At 39.2% G+C, this 17,654-nt stretch overlaps 1 protein-coding gene and 1 pseudogene across 2 annotated transcripts; both read left to right on the top strand.

The window, feature by feature from the left end:
- The first annotated feature begins 147 nt into the window (after nucleotides 1-147).
- On the top strand, nucleotides 148-14,974 carry LOC144650577 (uncharacterized). 2 transcript variants are annotated; one of them, XM_078510278.1, is made up of 2 exons: nucleotides 148-255; nucleotides 4,676-14,974. In XM_078510278.1, the coding sequence occupies exon 2, from the start codon at nucleotides 4,690-4,692 to the stop codon at nucleotides 14,350-14,352; it is 9,663 nt and encodes a 3,220-aa protein (XP_078366404.1). In that variant the 5' UTR covers nucleotides 148-255; nucleotides 4,676-4,689; the 3' UTR covers nucleotides 14,353-14,974. The 2 variants fall into 2 exon arrangements, with proteins under 2 accessions (XP_078366404.1, XP_078366403.1); XM_078510277.1 differs by lacking the exon at nucleotides 148-255 and adding an exon at nucleotides 3,322-3,514.
- An 884-nt stretch (nucleotides 14,975-15,858) lies between these two features.
- Nucleotides 15,859-17,327, top strand: LOC144648576 (melanocyte-stimulating hormone receptor-like; annotated as a pseudogene).
- The last annotated feature ends 327 nt before the right edge of the window (nucleotides 17,328-17,654 follow it).

Genomic DNA, 17,654 nt, shown 5'->3' with positions numbered 1-17,654 from the left:
GGACGTCGAGGTCTTAGATTTCACAACAGGTAAGTGAGCCGACAAAATATTAAACGAAGTCTTCTCATTGCTGGTGCCCATGAATTATAGATTTCATAATTTTAATTTGTATATTATACAAATTCACATTGGTTTGAATCTACAGGTACTTGTCACTGCCAAATTACAAAGACGCGCTCTTCAATCACAGAGATAATCAGTTCCTCTCGGTAAAATGAATTCCAGATAGCGTTTAGAAGAAAGATTCGTCAAAAGGTACGTATGTTACAATTAAATGTATCTATGTCTAACATGACAAAGTAGTTATCTTCAGTTTTAAAAATCAAATAAATTAAAATTATAAGCTCGTAAAATTTTCACACTTACCAGGTTACATTGAATATATATATACAATACTTCGTCGGAATTTATTGCTTGATCGTTTTCAAGCGCTATCTCATATCACCTTTGTAAGATTATTGTCATGGAACTGAAGTGCGCGACAAAATAAGTGAGTTGGAAAAAAATGATGTTTAAAATTATGCATACTTTGAAGGTGATAATTACGTATACAAAGAAAGTTTGATTCCAGGCTGCAGAGCCATGTTGAAATCAATAATAAAATGGATATTGTTTCATTCGCCAAAACAAAGGCCTGGTACGGTTCAAACTAGATGGTGCAAATTCTTAAGCCATCCATTGCTTTATAGCTCTTTATTGCATAACAATTCATCCAGAAAGGGGAGTACTTTGAATAAATCAGGATGAATTATACATTGCCCGGAACAATACGGCTAGGAATATTTTCTCTTTCCAAATGTGGATCGGTTACAAAGATACCGTTAGCTACGAAGTTAACTCGAACGCTGGTAAAGAAAAACCAAAAACGTTTTTATCGACAATTAAAACGCAAAAAACGTAATCGCCAATAAAAACGTAATAAACTACTTCGAGTACTTGTCTTTGAAACGATATTTGGTAAAAAATGATAGAAATCTTTAATTACTGCTGGACAAACATGGCAAGAATTTTAGCACTAAAATAATATTAGAAATTTTATTTCCCGCTGTCAAATATCGAGTGGACAGTTCAATGTAACCAAACGTTGTCATCGTTCATTGTTGTCGTGCGATTGGCGGTTAATAATTTATAATTTATACATTTAAAATTCTGCTTGTCGCCAATTTGCATTCTTTTTCGGCATTTGTCAGCAAGAATGTCATTCGCTAGCCGTACTTGTGAATATGAATATCACCTGATAAACATCTTTTAATACCGTTAGTTATTTTTCTAGTTTAACTTCTTAATTGCATTCTTAAAGTTAATCATAATTACTTCGAATAACGACAGCTTTAAATCCGAAAGCATAAGATAGTACAAACAGCGTGGCAGCAGGTGGCTGTAAAAAGAACCATAAATTGCGGTTTCTTCATTTCCAAGTGTTTTTTTTTTCGACTAATGTTTCTTTGGTTTTCTTTTTTAGTTAAAGTTAGAAGTGTTAGAACATGTGTTAGTACCATGGAAAACTTCTGTCAAACACAGTTTATTTTTGTGTAATAAGGCGTGTGTTGTTGCTTTTATAAACTACTGGAAATGTTGAATTTAATGATATATAACTCGAAAGTCAAAATCAAAGGAACTCTTCGCTCGAAACCAACAATAATGATACATTATGCATTGTGTATTTTGATTAGAGCCTTAACATAAGAAGAAATCAAAGCTCTACTATACATGTATGGCGATGCCGAAAGATAGCAATTAATAATAACTTTATCGTAAACGATTGTGAGATTCAATTCAATTAATTAGGGACAAAGAACTCTTTTTGCCCTAATGAGTGATGGTCCTTCTTTCACTGAAAATGCAAACTGCCTTTTAAATGTAGAAAATCTCTGATTAATTAAGGTCCTACTCGAGAAAGCCATTACATACTAATTTCTGATGGTTTAAGTAAATACACACATAAAAAGTTTGGAACGACACTCTCATGTTAGTCTTTTTTGGCAAAAAAATCACTGTATTTGAGCTTAACATTCAAAGAGGCAATTCCTCGAGTAAAGAGACGCAGAGGATGTAATGAAGAAAAGGCTATCAATTTATATTTTTTAGCCTGCTACAAGATACACTGTGTGAGGGATTATAATACCTATTCTGAGTTCCTACAATTGCTTAAAAGTGTCCTCTTCTTAGCGTAGTTTAAAATGAAATCTACTATTGCGCAAGTCTAATCAATCGAAGCAATGGACAGCAACATACAGTCAAAATCCCTACTGACCAGAACAGTGCGCCTATAATAAACAGCTTATCTACTAAATCAGCAATAAATCCCACTGTCACACCCGGAAGAGTGAAATACCGATATTTTAGAATCGTCATTGCTGGCGTCATTATTATACAGGCATAAAGGAATCCTGCAAATAAAGACGTTGTCGAGCGAATGATAAATACATCGCATTGGTCTACACGACTCCATCTGAAAAAGGACGAGATTGCCTTCCACAGCGTTGTAAGGCATATTGCAACGATAAGCAGACTCAAGGCTTGTGAACTTGGGGCTAAAAGAGTTTCAAGATAGTCTACAGATGTACACTTTGGGTCCAGTGAGCATTGCCAGCAAATAAGTCCATTTGTGCCTCTTCTTAGAAGATAAAGCTCGATGCCAATGGTGGAACAAGGAATGTCTTGCACGAAGTTTGCAGCCAGAGTGAACGCTATTTTTCCAGTTACTAAAACGTCCCAGTTATCTTGCAGAAAATCGGCTTCCATCAGCGAAAATGCAAGAGTCACAACCCATAGCAAAAAGTGGAGACAAAAAATGATTGTTGCGATAATCGTGAAGGCAAAATAAATCTCTAAAGTTTGTTCATATTGTTCAAACAGTTCTGTCGTTTTCTTTGGTTTAAATGTGGAACTCGAACAGAAACCTAATGGACGGACTGTAAGGTTAACACCTCCACCAGGTTTGGTGCTGTTTGAGGCGAGAAGAGACGCACTAATTTCATCGTATGCAGCCAAAGAGTTTGAAGATTCAAAATAGACACCATAGTTACAATAGATATCAAAGCCTTGCAGAGCAAGAAAAATTAAAAATTCGACTAATACTCCATAGTTGAACCCTCCTGGTACGGCATTTTGATCTTTTTTTGCAGCTTTTCTAGCCATTATCAAACGAACTGTGGCCACTTTAACCTGCTTGATGCAGTGGATAATTCGCAGTGGCGTATGTCTTGAAGAATTTTAGATGCAACCACCCCCCCAAAAAAGGCAACGCTTCGTTTTTGCCATTAACTATTAATACACTAAGGATGCGTGCGCTATTTCCAGTAGCAGGATTGTTTTGTAACTGCGGATTACCGGAGTATTTGTGGAGCTGCTTTCGACAGAGTGGCAAACTAAAACTTTTACACCATGTAACCGCCTTATTCAATCGAGAGCGTTTTGTGAAGCCCTCTATTCAAAGCTAATTGAAGTTGTCCACGGCTGTCAATCTGTCACGAAGACGTTTGTTGGAACAATCACATGCGACAGCTTCATTGTAAGAAAGCATCACAGTCCTGTGTGTAAGAGTTACGGTTAGAGTACTATACTTAATTTAAAGTAAATTTAGTAAATTTAACCGGTATCGATGATTGATTTTGAAACATGTATAAGCTAGTTGTGATGTAACCGATCAAACTAGAGAGAATTCTCGAATTATGTTCTCCAAACACATCTTAAATTCAAGGGATAAAAGCGTAATATCCAAACAAATAGCACACTTATTCGGAACTTAGGAAACGTAAATAAGATGACATAGGCGGATACGATTGTGTAAATACATTTCATGTATTAAGAAATTATAATAATGTTTAGTTAGCACGCTGCTTTGTATAAATCGTATCAGGCGATGGTTAGAATGTCATTATACGGCCTGTCAAATAATATTATGATGTGCTGTAAAGCTGGTACCAGTTACAAAAGCAGGTGTTTTGTTTCAGTTAGCTTCCTGATGACAGGCTTGTGGCTTTGAGACAGAACTTCAATTTGATATAGAGCTACTTGCCGGTAAACGTTTGTCAGAAGAGACTATGGGCAATTTGACAATTTTCACTTCAAGACATCATGTTGTTTTGAAACCGTGATTTTGATGCTTAACCGAAATCTGCGTTCTCTTTACACGCATCACTTCTTATGTAAATACACGCTTAAGTTTATTTACATGTAGTCAAAGGTTGCGTTTGGCTTCCCCCCAGCAACTGAACCGAATCATACAATGGCGTTTGCATACGTGCTTCCCTATCTCCTTAAGCTTAAGCTGGCTGTAATGCATATTTGAATTCCAGTTATTTCTTATTCAGTTCGCCAATATTTTATCTTTTCTTACCCATAAGCTTTTGTCTGATTAGTGATATCTTTACCTCTTCTCTTGGTCTGTATATTTGGTTATGTGCCTGTTGATTAAATCGTGCAAATAATGTTTAGCTAAGGGACTTAAAATTAAGAAACAAGGTCAGTATGCCCTTCCACTTAAAGGACATAATGATAACGTTATATTTCCGTTCTAGACCTGTATTGTACACCTTTATTTCATTAAGATTTTTGCAAGTTAGGCATTGAAGTTGCACATACTTTCAGATACTATCGCATACATTATTGTTGTCGTGATATTGTAGAGGTGTTGTAAAACTGACAGATTTTTATTTTTCGTGAATTTCAGAGAAGTAAGCCATCATGGCTGACGAAGACGAAAACGTCGAAAACCCCGGAGCGTCTGGAAACGCTGAAAACCTCGCTAAGAATCTGCTTGAACAAGTTGAATCCATAGGAGAAAAGATTAAGAAAAAGAAGGTGCACTTAGAGGAGGTCGCCGAAAAATATCACAATGAAGCGAGACATCTTCAGGGAATATCAGCAAAACTTCGCGAACTCAAAGGATCGTTCAATGAGGGAGAGAAAATTAAGGCGGAGTTTGAAGAATTTTGTGAATTAATCAACATCAGATGCCAAGATATGACAGAAAAACTGGAGAAATTGGACACCATCTTAAATGAAGTTCGAGCAGAAGAGGAAAAAGTTCCACGGTTCACTGAAGAAGCGCGAGGCATAGACACCGAATCGCTTTCAACTGGCGAAGGTCGCAAAGAGTTTCTAGATTTGAAGCAAGAAGTTGACGAGTGGTTTGATGCTGTCCGGCTGAAGTTTAAAGAAGGTAAGAAGAGGAAGCTGAGTCTTTTCTCCAAGGGTAATGTTGAAGACGTTACTCAGTCGTTGAATGCCTGGAGGAAGGCTTCCGAAGTTGCAAGGGAATACAGTCGCAAACTGGCGCTACTGAAGAAAGACACAGAGACTAGCGAACAAGACATGAGAAGAGAAATAGAAGGAATGGAAGCTGAAATCATAGCTCTCAAAGACAATAACAAAATATCAGATGATGAGATTTCACTTCTGAGGGGCAAAATGTTAGAAACAGAACAGACGATTCTAGAAACTCAAAATTTGCACGAAGAAATGACAGACGATTTGAGAGAGAAAATGGAAGACCTTCGCAAGCAGTTAAGTGCCGAACAAGATCGTAACAAGGAAAGCGCCGATGAAATAGAGAGGAAAGAAGCGGAAATTGTGGATATTCGGGAACATAACAAGTCTCTAGACGATGAAGTTGCATTGCTGAAAAACAAAATTTCAGAAGCGGAGCAGACTATTTTACAAAATCAAACTTTCCACGATGAAATAGCAGAAGATCTAAGAGAAAAGATTAAAGATCTACGCCAGCAGCTGAATGAGGAAAACCGCGGTAAATTTGAATTGGAAATGGAGTCTGATCGAATAAAAGGACAACTGCAAGATTTGGAATCAAGAGAAGAACTTAACCAGCGAAAAATTGAAATGCTTCAGGAGCGCAATAAACTACTAGAAGACGATGTTGAATCCCTAAGAGAGCGGCTGTTGGAAGGTGAGAAAGGAAAGGATGATGCCGAGGCACTGCTGTTTGAAATACAAAAGGAATTACATGTTCTTGATGACGCAAGAGACGAAGAAGATGCACCGGGAGAAGCCAACGACTTCCGGCGAGTGAACAACCTTGTGCAGACGCTAAAGAAAAAACTAGAAGAAAATCAAGGATACATAGAAAACTTAGAAAGCGAAATCAAAGGGGAGAAAGATCGTAACAGCGAGAACTCCGATGAAATAGAAAAGCTCCTGCGAAGGATTGAGGTTGAGGAGAAAGGGAAAGAAGAACAAGGTCAGTTGATTGATACGATCCGAAACTTGCTGGATGAAAATGAAAAGTTGGCGGCTGACCTTGAATCACAAAACAAAGCTTTGAACGAAGACATCGCAGAAGAAAGAGAAAGGGTTATGGAGTTACGAGGGAGAGTCGGCGAGCTCCAGCAAGCCATCAGCGACGAGAAGACAGCCAACTTTAACATAGAAATGGAGGTTTCGAAACTCAAGAACAGAGTAGAGGATGAAGAATCTAAGAATGAGCTCGGACTAAAACGGATTGAGCTTCTCCAAAAGGAAATCACGACGTTATTGGAGACCATCAAAGAAAAAGTGGAAAAGATCGAGGAACTTCGATCTCAACTATCGGACTATGAAGAAGTAAAACTTAAACTGAAGACTGAAAGACAAAGAAACGAAGACAATGCGCAAAGCATCATGGAGCTACAAAATAAAATGGTTCAAAATGAACACGTCTTAGAAGACAAAGAGGCCGAAATAAGAAACATCAGAGGAGAGCTTAAGGACACCAAGGAGAAACTAGAGAATGTGGAGAAAGAACTAGAGTGGATAAAGGAAAACAACGACCTGTTGTCAGGTATCCTTCAAGAAAAAGACAGAGGATTGCAAGAGAAGGAAGAAAGGCTTAAACAAGCTCTTGTTAACCTCAACTCAGAGCGCTCAGTTCAGGAAGAGTATTCGATAAAATGCGAAATGCTGGAACAGAAGATTTACCTGACCGAAACAGAGAACAGAGAAATCACAAGAGTTGCTGAACTCGCTGAGAGCGAATTGCAAAAAGAAAGAGAGAAAAGTGTCCATAAAGATAACGAGATTCTCAAATTGCAAGCAGAAATAGAAGATGAACGCAAGAAGATTATGGACGGTCAACGCGTTATCCACGAGCTCGAAGAACAGCTTTCAGATGCTGATGCTTTGAATCAGTATAACCAAGGAATTAAGTCGAGTTCCATTGAGAACATAATGGAGGCAGAAAAGCAGAATGAGCAGCTTCTCAACATCATTGAAGAGTTAAAAGAGAACGTAAATGAGAAAGAAATGGGCATTGAAGAACTTGTCGAGAGCTACGCAGTTGAGGAACAGAGGCTTAGGGACGAGATGTCACAGCTTAAAGGTCAACTAGGTTTGGCTAAAATGGATAGCCAAACAAAATCCGAGATCATTAAGTATCTTAAAGGAGAGATTGAAAGAATGCGTAATGTGATGAGGATCAAAGGATCCGTATTTGGAATTGAAGGAGAAGGAGGTGAATTTGATGAGAATGTGACGAAACATGTCCAGGAACTTGAACAAGGGCTAGAGGCAGTTGGCGTGGGGGGCTATGATGATCGCTCTGAAGGACGTGAACATTTTGATCCAGATGAAGAATTGGAAGAACGTGAGGCACAAGTTCAAGAACTTCTAGAAATCTTGGACAGCGAAAAGGAGAAAAATGTCATGTACGAGGAGATGATACAACAGCTAGAAGACATGCTGAAGCTAACAGATGAAATAAAGAACGCGGACGAATCAGATGGAGGAAAAACAGAGGAATCAAATGAGGCCCGGAAAGAACTTTATGCCAAGAAAGAACAGTACAAAGAAAAGAAACGAAAGTACATCCAAGATGAGACTGCCAGATTGGAAGAGATTGTGGAGGATCTTCGAGGCAGGTTAAGAGCTGAGGAAAGGCATGTTAAAGATCGGGACAAGCTCATCTCTAAGTTAAACGAAGCCAACAACAGAGATCTTTCAAGAAACGAAGAACTTACTGCACAGCTCCACGCCATGAAAGAAAAGGCCATGCAGCAGCTACAGCATTCCGAAGAAATGGCAAAGAAGGTTGAAGATGGGCAGAAACTCATAAGAGATTTGGAAGTACAAGTGGAGAAGGAGAAACTACGTGCTTCAACCATTGAAGCAGTGTTGTCATCAGAGAAGGGACAGTCTGTGGAAAAGAAGGATGTTACTAAAGACCTCAAACGCAGGGTTGAGGAATACCAGAAGACTGTTAACGACATTAAAGGAAAAGTGGACAAGATTAATCGGCACTTACATTGCATGTCACCTGGCTCGCACGAAACTCACCGAATGGGCACACCTGATGTCTCAGTAAAACGAATCAACGAGCGGCTTGCCTCACATAGCTCGTTCATTAGAGAACTCAAAGCAAGTGTAAGCACCGTGGAAGAAACAAGCAAGACTATTCGAGCTGAGCTGAGGACTCAAGCAGACGAAAATAGCAAACAAGACAAGAAAATTGCAGACTTGTTAGGTAAATCAACAGAGTACGATAACCTCGTGGAGGATATGAAACGAGAACTTGGAGAAATTAGAAAGAGGTACCAAGAGTTAAGTGGCGAACTTGGACCAGAAGAAGATGAAGATACAGCTGATGGAAGACCGGAAAGTCCTACGAAGTTAGTGCGAAGCATGCCTGAGCATGAACTAAGTAAGCAGTTGTCAAATTTTGAAGAACTTTTGGAAACTATATTTTCCGAGGAAGCCCGAAGGATTGAGGAATTGCAAGACAAGTTAGATGAAGTAGTTAAGAAAAATATGGAGTTTTCGTCTATTTTATACGAGATAAGAAACAACCTCGAGGACGACAGGGTAAAGCGAGGACCCTGGGAGGTGGAACGAGACGACTTGAAAGCAACAGTGGCAAAGAGCGAAGTTAAGATTGAACATTTGGTTAACAGTTTACAGCAAGAAGAAACGACAAAGGGAAGGCTCGAAGATAAAATAAATCTACTTGAAGAAGAACTAAAGGAGAAGGAGAAGATAATAGCAGTATTACAAGTAGACATTCGTGCAGCAGAGGGAACGATTCACAGGCTGGAAACAGAGCTAACGGAAGAAAAAGAACGAAATTTTGACTTACAAGAACGCGTGATCAAAGAAATGGAAGACAATCTTCAAGAAAGCAAAACTAAACTAGAAGAAATTCGAGTACAAGCAGATGAAGAGGTACGAAAGACGGCCGATATATCTGCCGCAGAAAAATCACAGAAAGAAACGCGAATCAAGGAACTGGAAAATGAGATGCTGAAACAAAGTGATTTTCTTAACGAGTTGAAGTCCTGTCTTGAAAAGGAACAAAATCACGTGTTTGAACTAACTGAACGCTTAGAGATTGAGCGCAGCCACGCTGCCATGAAAGACAACATGATCGAGAAAAGTACGATTAAATTGAAAAGGGAGGCAGACAGAAGTGAGGAACTACGCAAACTCATCGAAGAGGCAGAAGATAGAACGCTTCGACTCAGTGAAGCCCTGACTAAAGAACAAGTTCGCGGAGTTGAGCAGGAGGAAGCGATGAAACACTTGCGTGACAGAATAAATGAAGAACAACATAAATTAGGCGAGACAAGAGATGTTCTGGAAGAGGAAATGCAGTTGAGTAAGCAACTGAAAGAAAAACTGTCCTTTGAGCAGCTTCTGAAGTCCGAATTCGAACGCGAGCTTGACAAAATGAAATCAAAGCTTTCTGAGGAACAAAAAGCAAAGGAAAATCTTCAGGAATTGCTGTGCAGGGACAAGAGTTTGGTGTACGAGACGGAAAACAAGTTGAGAGAGCAATTCGACGACGCCAAACAAAGGGAAAAGCTTATTGAGGAACTGAAATCCGACTTGGATACAGAACGGAAGTGTTATAAGATTCTGACTGAACGACTGCAGTCTGAACAAAGCCAAATAGTTGAATTAGAGCTAAAACTCAAAGAAACAGAAGCAATTATAAACTCTGATAAAGACATGCTGGATAATTTGAGAGACAACTGCTTAAAAGGCGAGGAAAAACAATTCGAAGTCCTCGAGAAACTTGAACGGGCCGAGATGCTAAACAAGGAAAAGGATGAAGAGATAAACGCATTGATCAACGAATTAGCAACTGAAAAGATACGAGTTGAAGAGCTTTTGGCTAACTTGGAAAGTGAAAAGTTTTCAAAGGCACAGATGGAGGAAAGGATTAAAGAACTTGAAGAAAGCACAACTAAGGATGAACTTCTTTTCCAGGAACTTCGAAGTAAAATTGACGCAGAGGTGGCGAAACACCGTGAGATTGCCGAACAACACGATCAAGAGAGAATAACAAGTCAGATGTTTCAGGAGAAGGTCCGAGAACTGGAAGCACAAGTTGCTCAGGACAGCGAGATTTTCGAAGAGCTCAAACGTACAATTGAGATAGAACGAGAACAAAGTCGAAAGCTCGATGAACTTCTCCATGAGGAGAGAAATGAGATTGTGCGACGCGACAACGTTCTGACTGAGCTGGAGGGGCAGCTTCATATTGAACGCATAACTAAAGATGAAATAAAAGGTCAGTTGGAAGCAGAGCAGAAAAGTAACTTTGATTTGCACGACCTGCTAAGAAGCAGTCGTGAAGAAGAGTATAACAGAAGGGATGTGGAAAGAAAACTCGCCGAGGAAATGAAGTATGAGGTCGAAGAGAAGCTTGCAATCCAGGCAAAGAAAGCAGAGGAACTTGAATCGATGCTAGAAGCAGAAAAGCTGAATGTCCTTGAAAAGGAGAATACAAGACAAGATTTGCAAAGATCAGTTGAGCAAAGAGATTTGTGGCTTGCACAGATGGCTGACGAACTCACCAAGGACATGGAGGACAGCCAGAGCTCTACCGACGAAGAGAGGGAAGCACGTGACAACGACGAGAACGACAACATGGGACGTCGTTTCTGGACCCAGAGCAACGATGATCTTCAAGTCAAGAAAAGCCCATACGATGACCTTCTTAGCAAAATTATAGCAGGACGGAATGTGAAAAAGAACGTTAAACTTAAGTCAAAAGAACGGAAAAGGCGACTGGCTGAAAAAGAAAAGCTGTTGGAAGAGTCAAACAGAAAGTATGAAGATGAGAGAAAATTGAAGGATGAAAGGCTTGCTGAACTTCAAGCCACCGAAGACAGAGTTAGAGGTTTCGAGAGCGAGAGGGATACTAATCGAAAAGATTTTGCCAGGCTTCAAGAAGACCTTGCCAGCGAAAGAAATCGAAGCTACTCTTTTGAAGTTTTGCTGACCGAGCAACAGAGGGTGAATCAGGATCAGAACGAGCTTGTTAAATCACTGGAAAATAAAGTAAGCGAGGGATTCAAGCGACTGCATGCTGCTACAGAACATTACGAAGAGCAAATGCGAGAAAATCGCGCACGACAAGAGGAGAATAGCAAGCTGCGAGAGCTGTGTGAAGTACAAGAAGACAAGATAGACGAGCTTGGTAAGGAACTGAAAAAGATGAAAACACTTTACAAAGAAAAAGATAACTTTGCTCGAGAGTCTTTTGATCAGGTAAAAGAATTAAGGAAACAGTTAGATGAAGCAGAGCGTGATATTCTTTACAAGGTAGAACAAGGGAAATTCGAGAAGACACCAGGGGATGATACAACTGACGCAGATCCACCTCTTGGTGAAAAATTGTCCACCAATAGGGATTCCAAAGAGGTTGTAGGCGGCTTACGAGATGAGGTAGACAACGTAAAGAAAATCATTAACTACAAGTTAACCGAGCTGCATAACCTTCGTCAACAACTAAGCGAGAGAGGAGAGAGTCAAAGTCAACAGTTATCGTTTAAGAAAATGCGAGACAGAGCGGAAAAAGCAGAAACGCAGCTTAAGAAGCTTCAGTCGTCCTATCAACTTCTTTTAACCGACGTCGAAATGAAGACATTTTTAGTGGAGGAAGCTCACAACGAGGCTAATAACCTGAAGAGTGCGCTTAACGAAAAGGGCAAAATCATCGTGGAGTTAACAGACAAGGCCAAGTCACCTCAACAAACAGAGGTTTTCAGGGATGAGAGCGAAATTCAGAAACTGAGAACAGCATTAACACGAAAAGAAAAGCTAATTCAAGATCTTAATAATGAATACAAATCGAAGCTCTCCAAAAAAGATGCACAACAAAGAGAGTTACAAGTATCAATTCAGATCATGAAGTCTATTTATCAAGGATTAAACGCGGAGAAAGAAAGAGAGGATGCGGCGAAGAATGCCGAGAAGGCGAGAAAAAGCAAGGAGGACATCAGTACAGCGGTTGAGATGGTACGTGACCTTAAACAGCAAATAAATTCCCTTCAAGACGAGATTACTGGTCACCAGCAGATGGCTCAGACCTTGAAAGAGGACGACAAAAGGGCAAAATTGCCGGGCGAAAATGAAAAGAGTTATTTGAAGAGACGAAGTAGCTTACGTGGTGTCCTATCCTTGCAAATTGACGAGAAGGAAAAGAAATTGAAACGCCTAAAAATGTTGCTGAATTCCATCGAAAACCGATACGGAAAGGAAATTTTGGAACTGAAGGAAAACGCGTCAGGTCTCAACGAGGAGATACAAACCAGTGGGTCCGAAGAAATTATTACAAAGTCTCAGGATATTGGTCTTGAACAAGTATTGCCTCTACCTGATTTAGTTGGAACGACACATCAGTCTGCCCTCAGTGGAAATGATGAAACCAAATCCGAATCTACCTTTGTAGGGGACGATGTGCCAATGTGTTCTGACACCAACGTTCTCCTTCAGAGGAATCTGGAAGATAAGCGAAGCCGTTCACTGTTCAGCAAGAAAAAAAAGCTTTTGTTTGGCCTTTTGTTTGTTGCTGTCATTGTTGCTGGCCTGAAGTTTGGTTCTGCGTCAAACGAGTCGGGTACTTTGCTTGCCACTGTTCTTGCCCCTTTCGTGCTTTTGTTGTTCGCCTATCGGTTCATGAAGAAAGGGTTTGGTACCCCTGGTCATGATTCAAGTTTGAAAAATAAATTAACTGATATGGAAAAACAGGAGAAGGCACTTCTTGACAAAATAGAGGAAATGAAGATTCGCCAGGAAGGAGATGCGAACCTTATTGACGAGTTAAAAAAACAGCTGGAAGAAGAGTTAACTGATAAAGAAGCAAAACGGGTGGAAGTTGAAGAAATAATTTCGAGCAAAGAAGCAATGTCTAGTAAGCAGAGGGAATTAGAAGCAGAAGATTTTGAGGCAAGGATGAAGCTAGAAATCGAAAAGACGAAACTTTCCGAGGCAGAAAAAATGAAAAGGGGATTCGAGGAATACAAAGTATTAAAGGAAGAAATTGATCACATGAAGCGACAGCGCGAAAAGGACATGAATGACAGACAGGCCAAGATTGCAGAGCTTGAGAAGTTAGCCATTATTTCTGAAGAGAAGAGAGAGCACGGAATCAAAGCTGTAAACATCCCTATTTCCGCCGTTCCTATTTGTATTGCAATGTCAGTGCTGCTTTGCCAGTTTTTCGGATATCACGTCTTGGTACCCTATGTGGCTACTTCCATTTTATTGACCTTTGCTGTTAATGCGTGGTCCACCAAAAAGAAAGTGTCTCAGATGTTAAGGGATGAGAGGCAAAATTTCGAAGAACAAAACGAAGAAATGGGCGAGATGACCGAGCTCTTAGACAGGCAGTTTGAAGTTGTCAAGTCGCAAAAGTCTGCTATAGATATGCTGATAAAAGAAATTGAGAAAGAAAAACAAGAAAGGAAAGAAAAGAGAAATACACTGGCCAAACTCATTTGGCAGTTACAAGAGATGGAAGGAATGCAAAACATAATCTCCAAACAGGCGCCTAAAGGAAGGGAAGCCACAGAGCTTGAAGCGGCTGTGCGTAGCAAAGCAGAGGAAAAGGCTTTAGCGAGGGCAAAGTTTTACAACAGTATGATACGTTCACTAAAAGAGATAAATGCCGATGAAGAAGAGGACGATGATATGACAGATGATCTATGTGGTGCCGTACAGGAACTGGCCGATTATGCAGAAGATCAGCTTGAAGAACAGAAGAAGAGAGAGTTGGAGCAAGAAAGACCTAAGCCTCCGCTAAAGAAATCAAAAGTTTCGTGGAAAGCAATATCGTTTGTTGCTGTCAACATTGGCGCATTAGCAGCTTCTTTGGCCCTTCAGTCGTATTTGGTTGCCGCACTTGTAGTTCTGCAAGCTTTGATCTATGCTCTGCAGCGAAGGGAAGGCTCAGTGGATCAACTTAAGGAGAAGCTCAGACGAGAAGCTATTCGAAACCGATCGCTACAATTGGAAACAGAGAAGATGAAGAAATTACTGGAGACAGAGAAAACTTACAAGATGTCTGATGAGTACGCGCTTGAGATTAAAGAGAGAAGGAAGACGAGGATAACAATGAAAACCAGAGGATAAAATAATGGTATAAAGGCAACGAGATTGAACTTCGATAATGGAACAGCAAGGAAATTGTACAGTGTTCAGAAAAAAAGAATAGTAACTATTTTAGAATGTGTTATATATTGTTTCCAATAAACTGATGCTTTAAAACCAAGATAGTAGAGAGAAAGTAAACAAGGACAAAAACAAAATCGGAGGAAGTAGGATTTATTGAAATGTGGAGCAATGATTACTTAACGAGTGTGCCCAATTTCGAGAGAAACAAGTCACATCGCCTTTTTTCAAAGAATAAGCTCTCACTTTATTGAAGCTTCTTTCTTGTATTTCTTGTATTTTTTTGATATAAGAATATTCCTTGGTAGCTGTAATGTTTTCGTTGGAGCAAAGCAATATTTTTAACAGCTTTTTTACCGTATTGGACCGTTTAGAAAATACGCTTTTTAAAATGTAAACTGCCGTCCATTTTTACACTGAAACGCAAATTGCGACATAATCAGTATATTTCTAAAATAGGACGCGGTTTTCAGAAACTGTCGCATTTTTTCCGTGGGTTATTTTTCATTGCTTGTTTGATTTACGATTTTTAAACTTTTTCTTAGTACATGTAGTTAATGCAATAAAAGAGCTTGAGTTCGTTCCTTTTGTGTCATGTTAATAAACACACAGCGGAAATTAGACTGAAATTAACATCTAGAGCGGTATGGTTTTTGTTCTTTTAATGTGAAAATCTCTCTTTTCCCTATAGACGTATTCGAAATGCCGACTATTATGACCAGCAGTTTTTCCTTCGAATGGTTATTAATCTTTTGGTACGGCAGCTAATATAGACATCTATACTCCGTTAACGAAAAAAACGTTTTTTACGTGTGGGAGTAATTTCAAAGTGGTAAATATAATTTTATGAAGATCGTCTTGGATGCCGGAAGATATTAACATCCCCTTAAAGAAAATCATTCTTTATATTTCTAAAAGCAATTTTAAGCTAGCGATGATTGCTCTTCAGTCAATTTTACAGCTGACAACTGAAGTGCACTGGCGTCCTATCTCGATCCTATCGCAATAAAATTGTTAATTTCTCAGCTTTGTCTTTCGTCAATTCTCAATATTTTTTTTATTTCGATGTACCTTAAGGTTAAAACATAATAATTAAAAAAGCTGTCATATATTGACTGTCTAAACTGATGAGAAAATTTCTAAAAGTAAATTTCATTTCACTCAGGGCAATATTGTTAAGTAAATTAATCATATTTACCAATGAAAAAAACATTTTTAAGGCATTCTCGCAATCGTTGTTCGGGTACTTGTTGACGTACTCTTTAAAAGTATACACTTATTTTCTCTCTTATAAATGTCCTGAGATTCATAAAAACGTCATCGGTAACAACAGAAATTTTCACATGAGAAACAGGAAACTGCAAATTTGCAATACATATAAATATACAGTATTATTGCCCTGGATGCTCTTGTCCCCCATTGATGGTAATAAAACGGTTATTTACTAATTGGTGCGGTGAGGCAGCAATGAATATTTACCGCGCCATTCTGGGACTAAGTAAATATTCTTCGCCGCCTTTGCTATTCACTGCACCGGAGATGAATAATTATTACTAAAAGTCAATATTTGTCCGAAATGATGACAGCTGCTTCAATAATGCTAGTCAACAATGATAAACGGGAACAATGCGTTCAGTAATTGGCTAACTCAGAGAAGACCTCAACTAAGCAGTCTTGTAATACTCATGTTTCAACTTTAGCAGCAAATGGCTTCAGTTTCCCTGTACTAAACGTCTGAATCAAAGAAGTCCCAAGATTATCTCTTGCCTCAAACTATCTTGAAGCCAAAACTGAAGGACGAAGAGTTATCTATGTACAAAAACATGACCAGGAACGAGAGCGGAAACTAACCCACGATGTTTCTTTCTTGACCCGCTGAATGACTATGAACCGGGAGGGCTTCTTTATATCGAGTCAGTGGTTACCACAGTCATCAATATGATCTGTTCGCTCATTGCTACGTCGGGGAACGCCGTCATCGTCATCACTTTCTACAAATCACACCATTTGCGATCACAATCTCATTTGCTTCTCTGGTGCCTGGCCTTTGCTGACTTCGCCACTGGTTTGATAGTTCAGCCGTTTTACGGGGCGTACAAAATTGCTTACCTTAGCCGGAAACGTATCAGCCTCGTGCGTGTTAAGGATCGTTTCAGAGACAGTTGCGTGGATTTCGGCGGCCATGTCCTGTGCGTTGTTTGCTTCGATCACCGGGGAACGATACCTAGCCCTTCACTATCACCTGAGGTATCATGAAGTAGTCACTACACGAAAAATCCTAATCTTCATTGCATATGTTGTCATGGCTCCAGCGATGCTTAGTCTTTCAAGATTCGCTGTGAATGGTGTAGAACCATTCTTATATATTAACATTATTGGGTTGCTGTCCTGTCTTTTCACATTGTTGATCTGTTACTGGAAAATTTACAAACAGGTTCGCCGACATTTTCGTCTGATACAGGCTCAGTGCTCGGTGAGAACCGAAAGCCAAGGTTTGGATGTTCAACGGTTCAAAAAATCCGTAATAAGCATGGCATACGTTTCTGTTTTGTATATGGTTTCATACATGCCATTTACATGCGTTCTATTCGCTTATTTGTCTTATGGTTTCACGAGTAATGTCGAGGCCGCTTACGATATTACCCGCACTATAGCTTTTATGCCATCCTGGTGGAATCCTTTCATTTATTTCTGGAAAATGAACGAGTTACGACAAGCTGTAAAAAATGTTATGAAGCATGATTCCTCGCCGTTTACGGAGGTCATGGAACTTTGAAATACGCGTTTAGCTGCATAGAAAATGTAAACAAAAATAGTATCTTCGCGATCAAGGATCGACCCTTTTGAAAGAAATGTATTGTTTGAGCTAAATTATTTACATAGGATTTAGCCTGAATTGGGTAAAATTATAATATCGTACTTTATAAAAGTAATGTAGCCAGTCTCTCTGTGAAATTGTCATGAACTTTACTGATTCAAAATCATAACATATTCATGTGTGTAATTTTTACGTGCTTCAAAGTTTATACATAAAGCTACAGTTTTCTTTTATTAAAACCTCAGTGTGGCTTTAATTACCTTGAACAATGTCGGAAGCGCTTTTGTTTTATTCTCTTTGATACGTATTTCTTTTGATGTACTCATTACATTTTTTGAAAAGAAAGTGTCAAATTCTATAAATGACTTTAAACAATTACTGGATAAGGTTTTGTGATGTCCAGAGAAATCATAAAGCATGGCAAACACATATTAAGTAACCGAGA

Source organism: Oculina patagonica, chromosome 4 (assembly GCF_052425735.1).
Source record: "Oculina patagonica isolate OP01 chromosome 4, crgOcupat, whole genome shotgun sequence".
NCBI classification, from domain to species: domain Eukaryota; kingdom Metazoa; phylum Cnidaria; class Anthozoa; order Scleractinia; family Oculinidae; genus Oculina; species Oculina patagonica.
The sequence above is the reverse complement of the archived record's forward strand: the minus strand, read 5'-3'. Positions and strand labels throughout refer to the sequence as shown.

Excerpts from the sequence above, each read along its gene's own strand:
- LOC144650577 (XM_078510278.1), top strand. The coding sequence starts at position 4,690 with ATGGCTGACGAAGACGAAAACGTCGAAAACCCCGGAGCGTCTGGAAAC.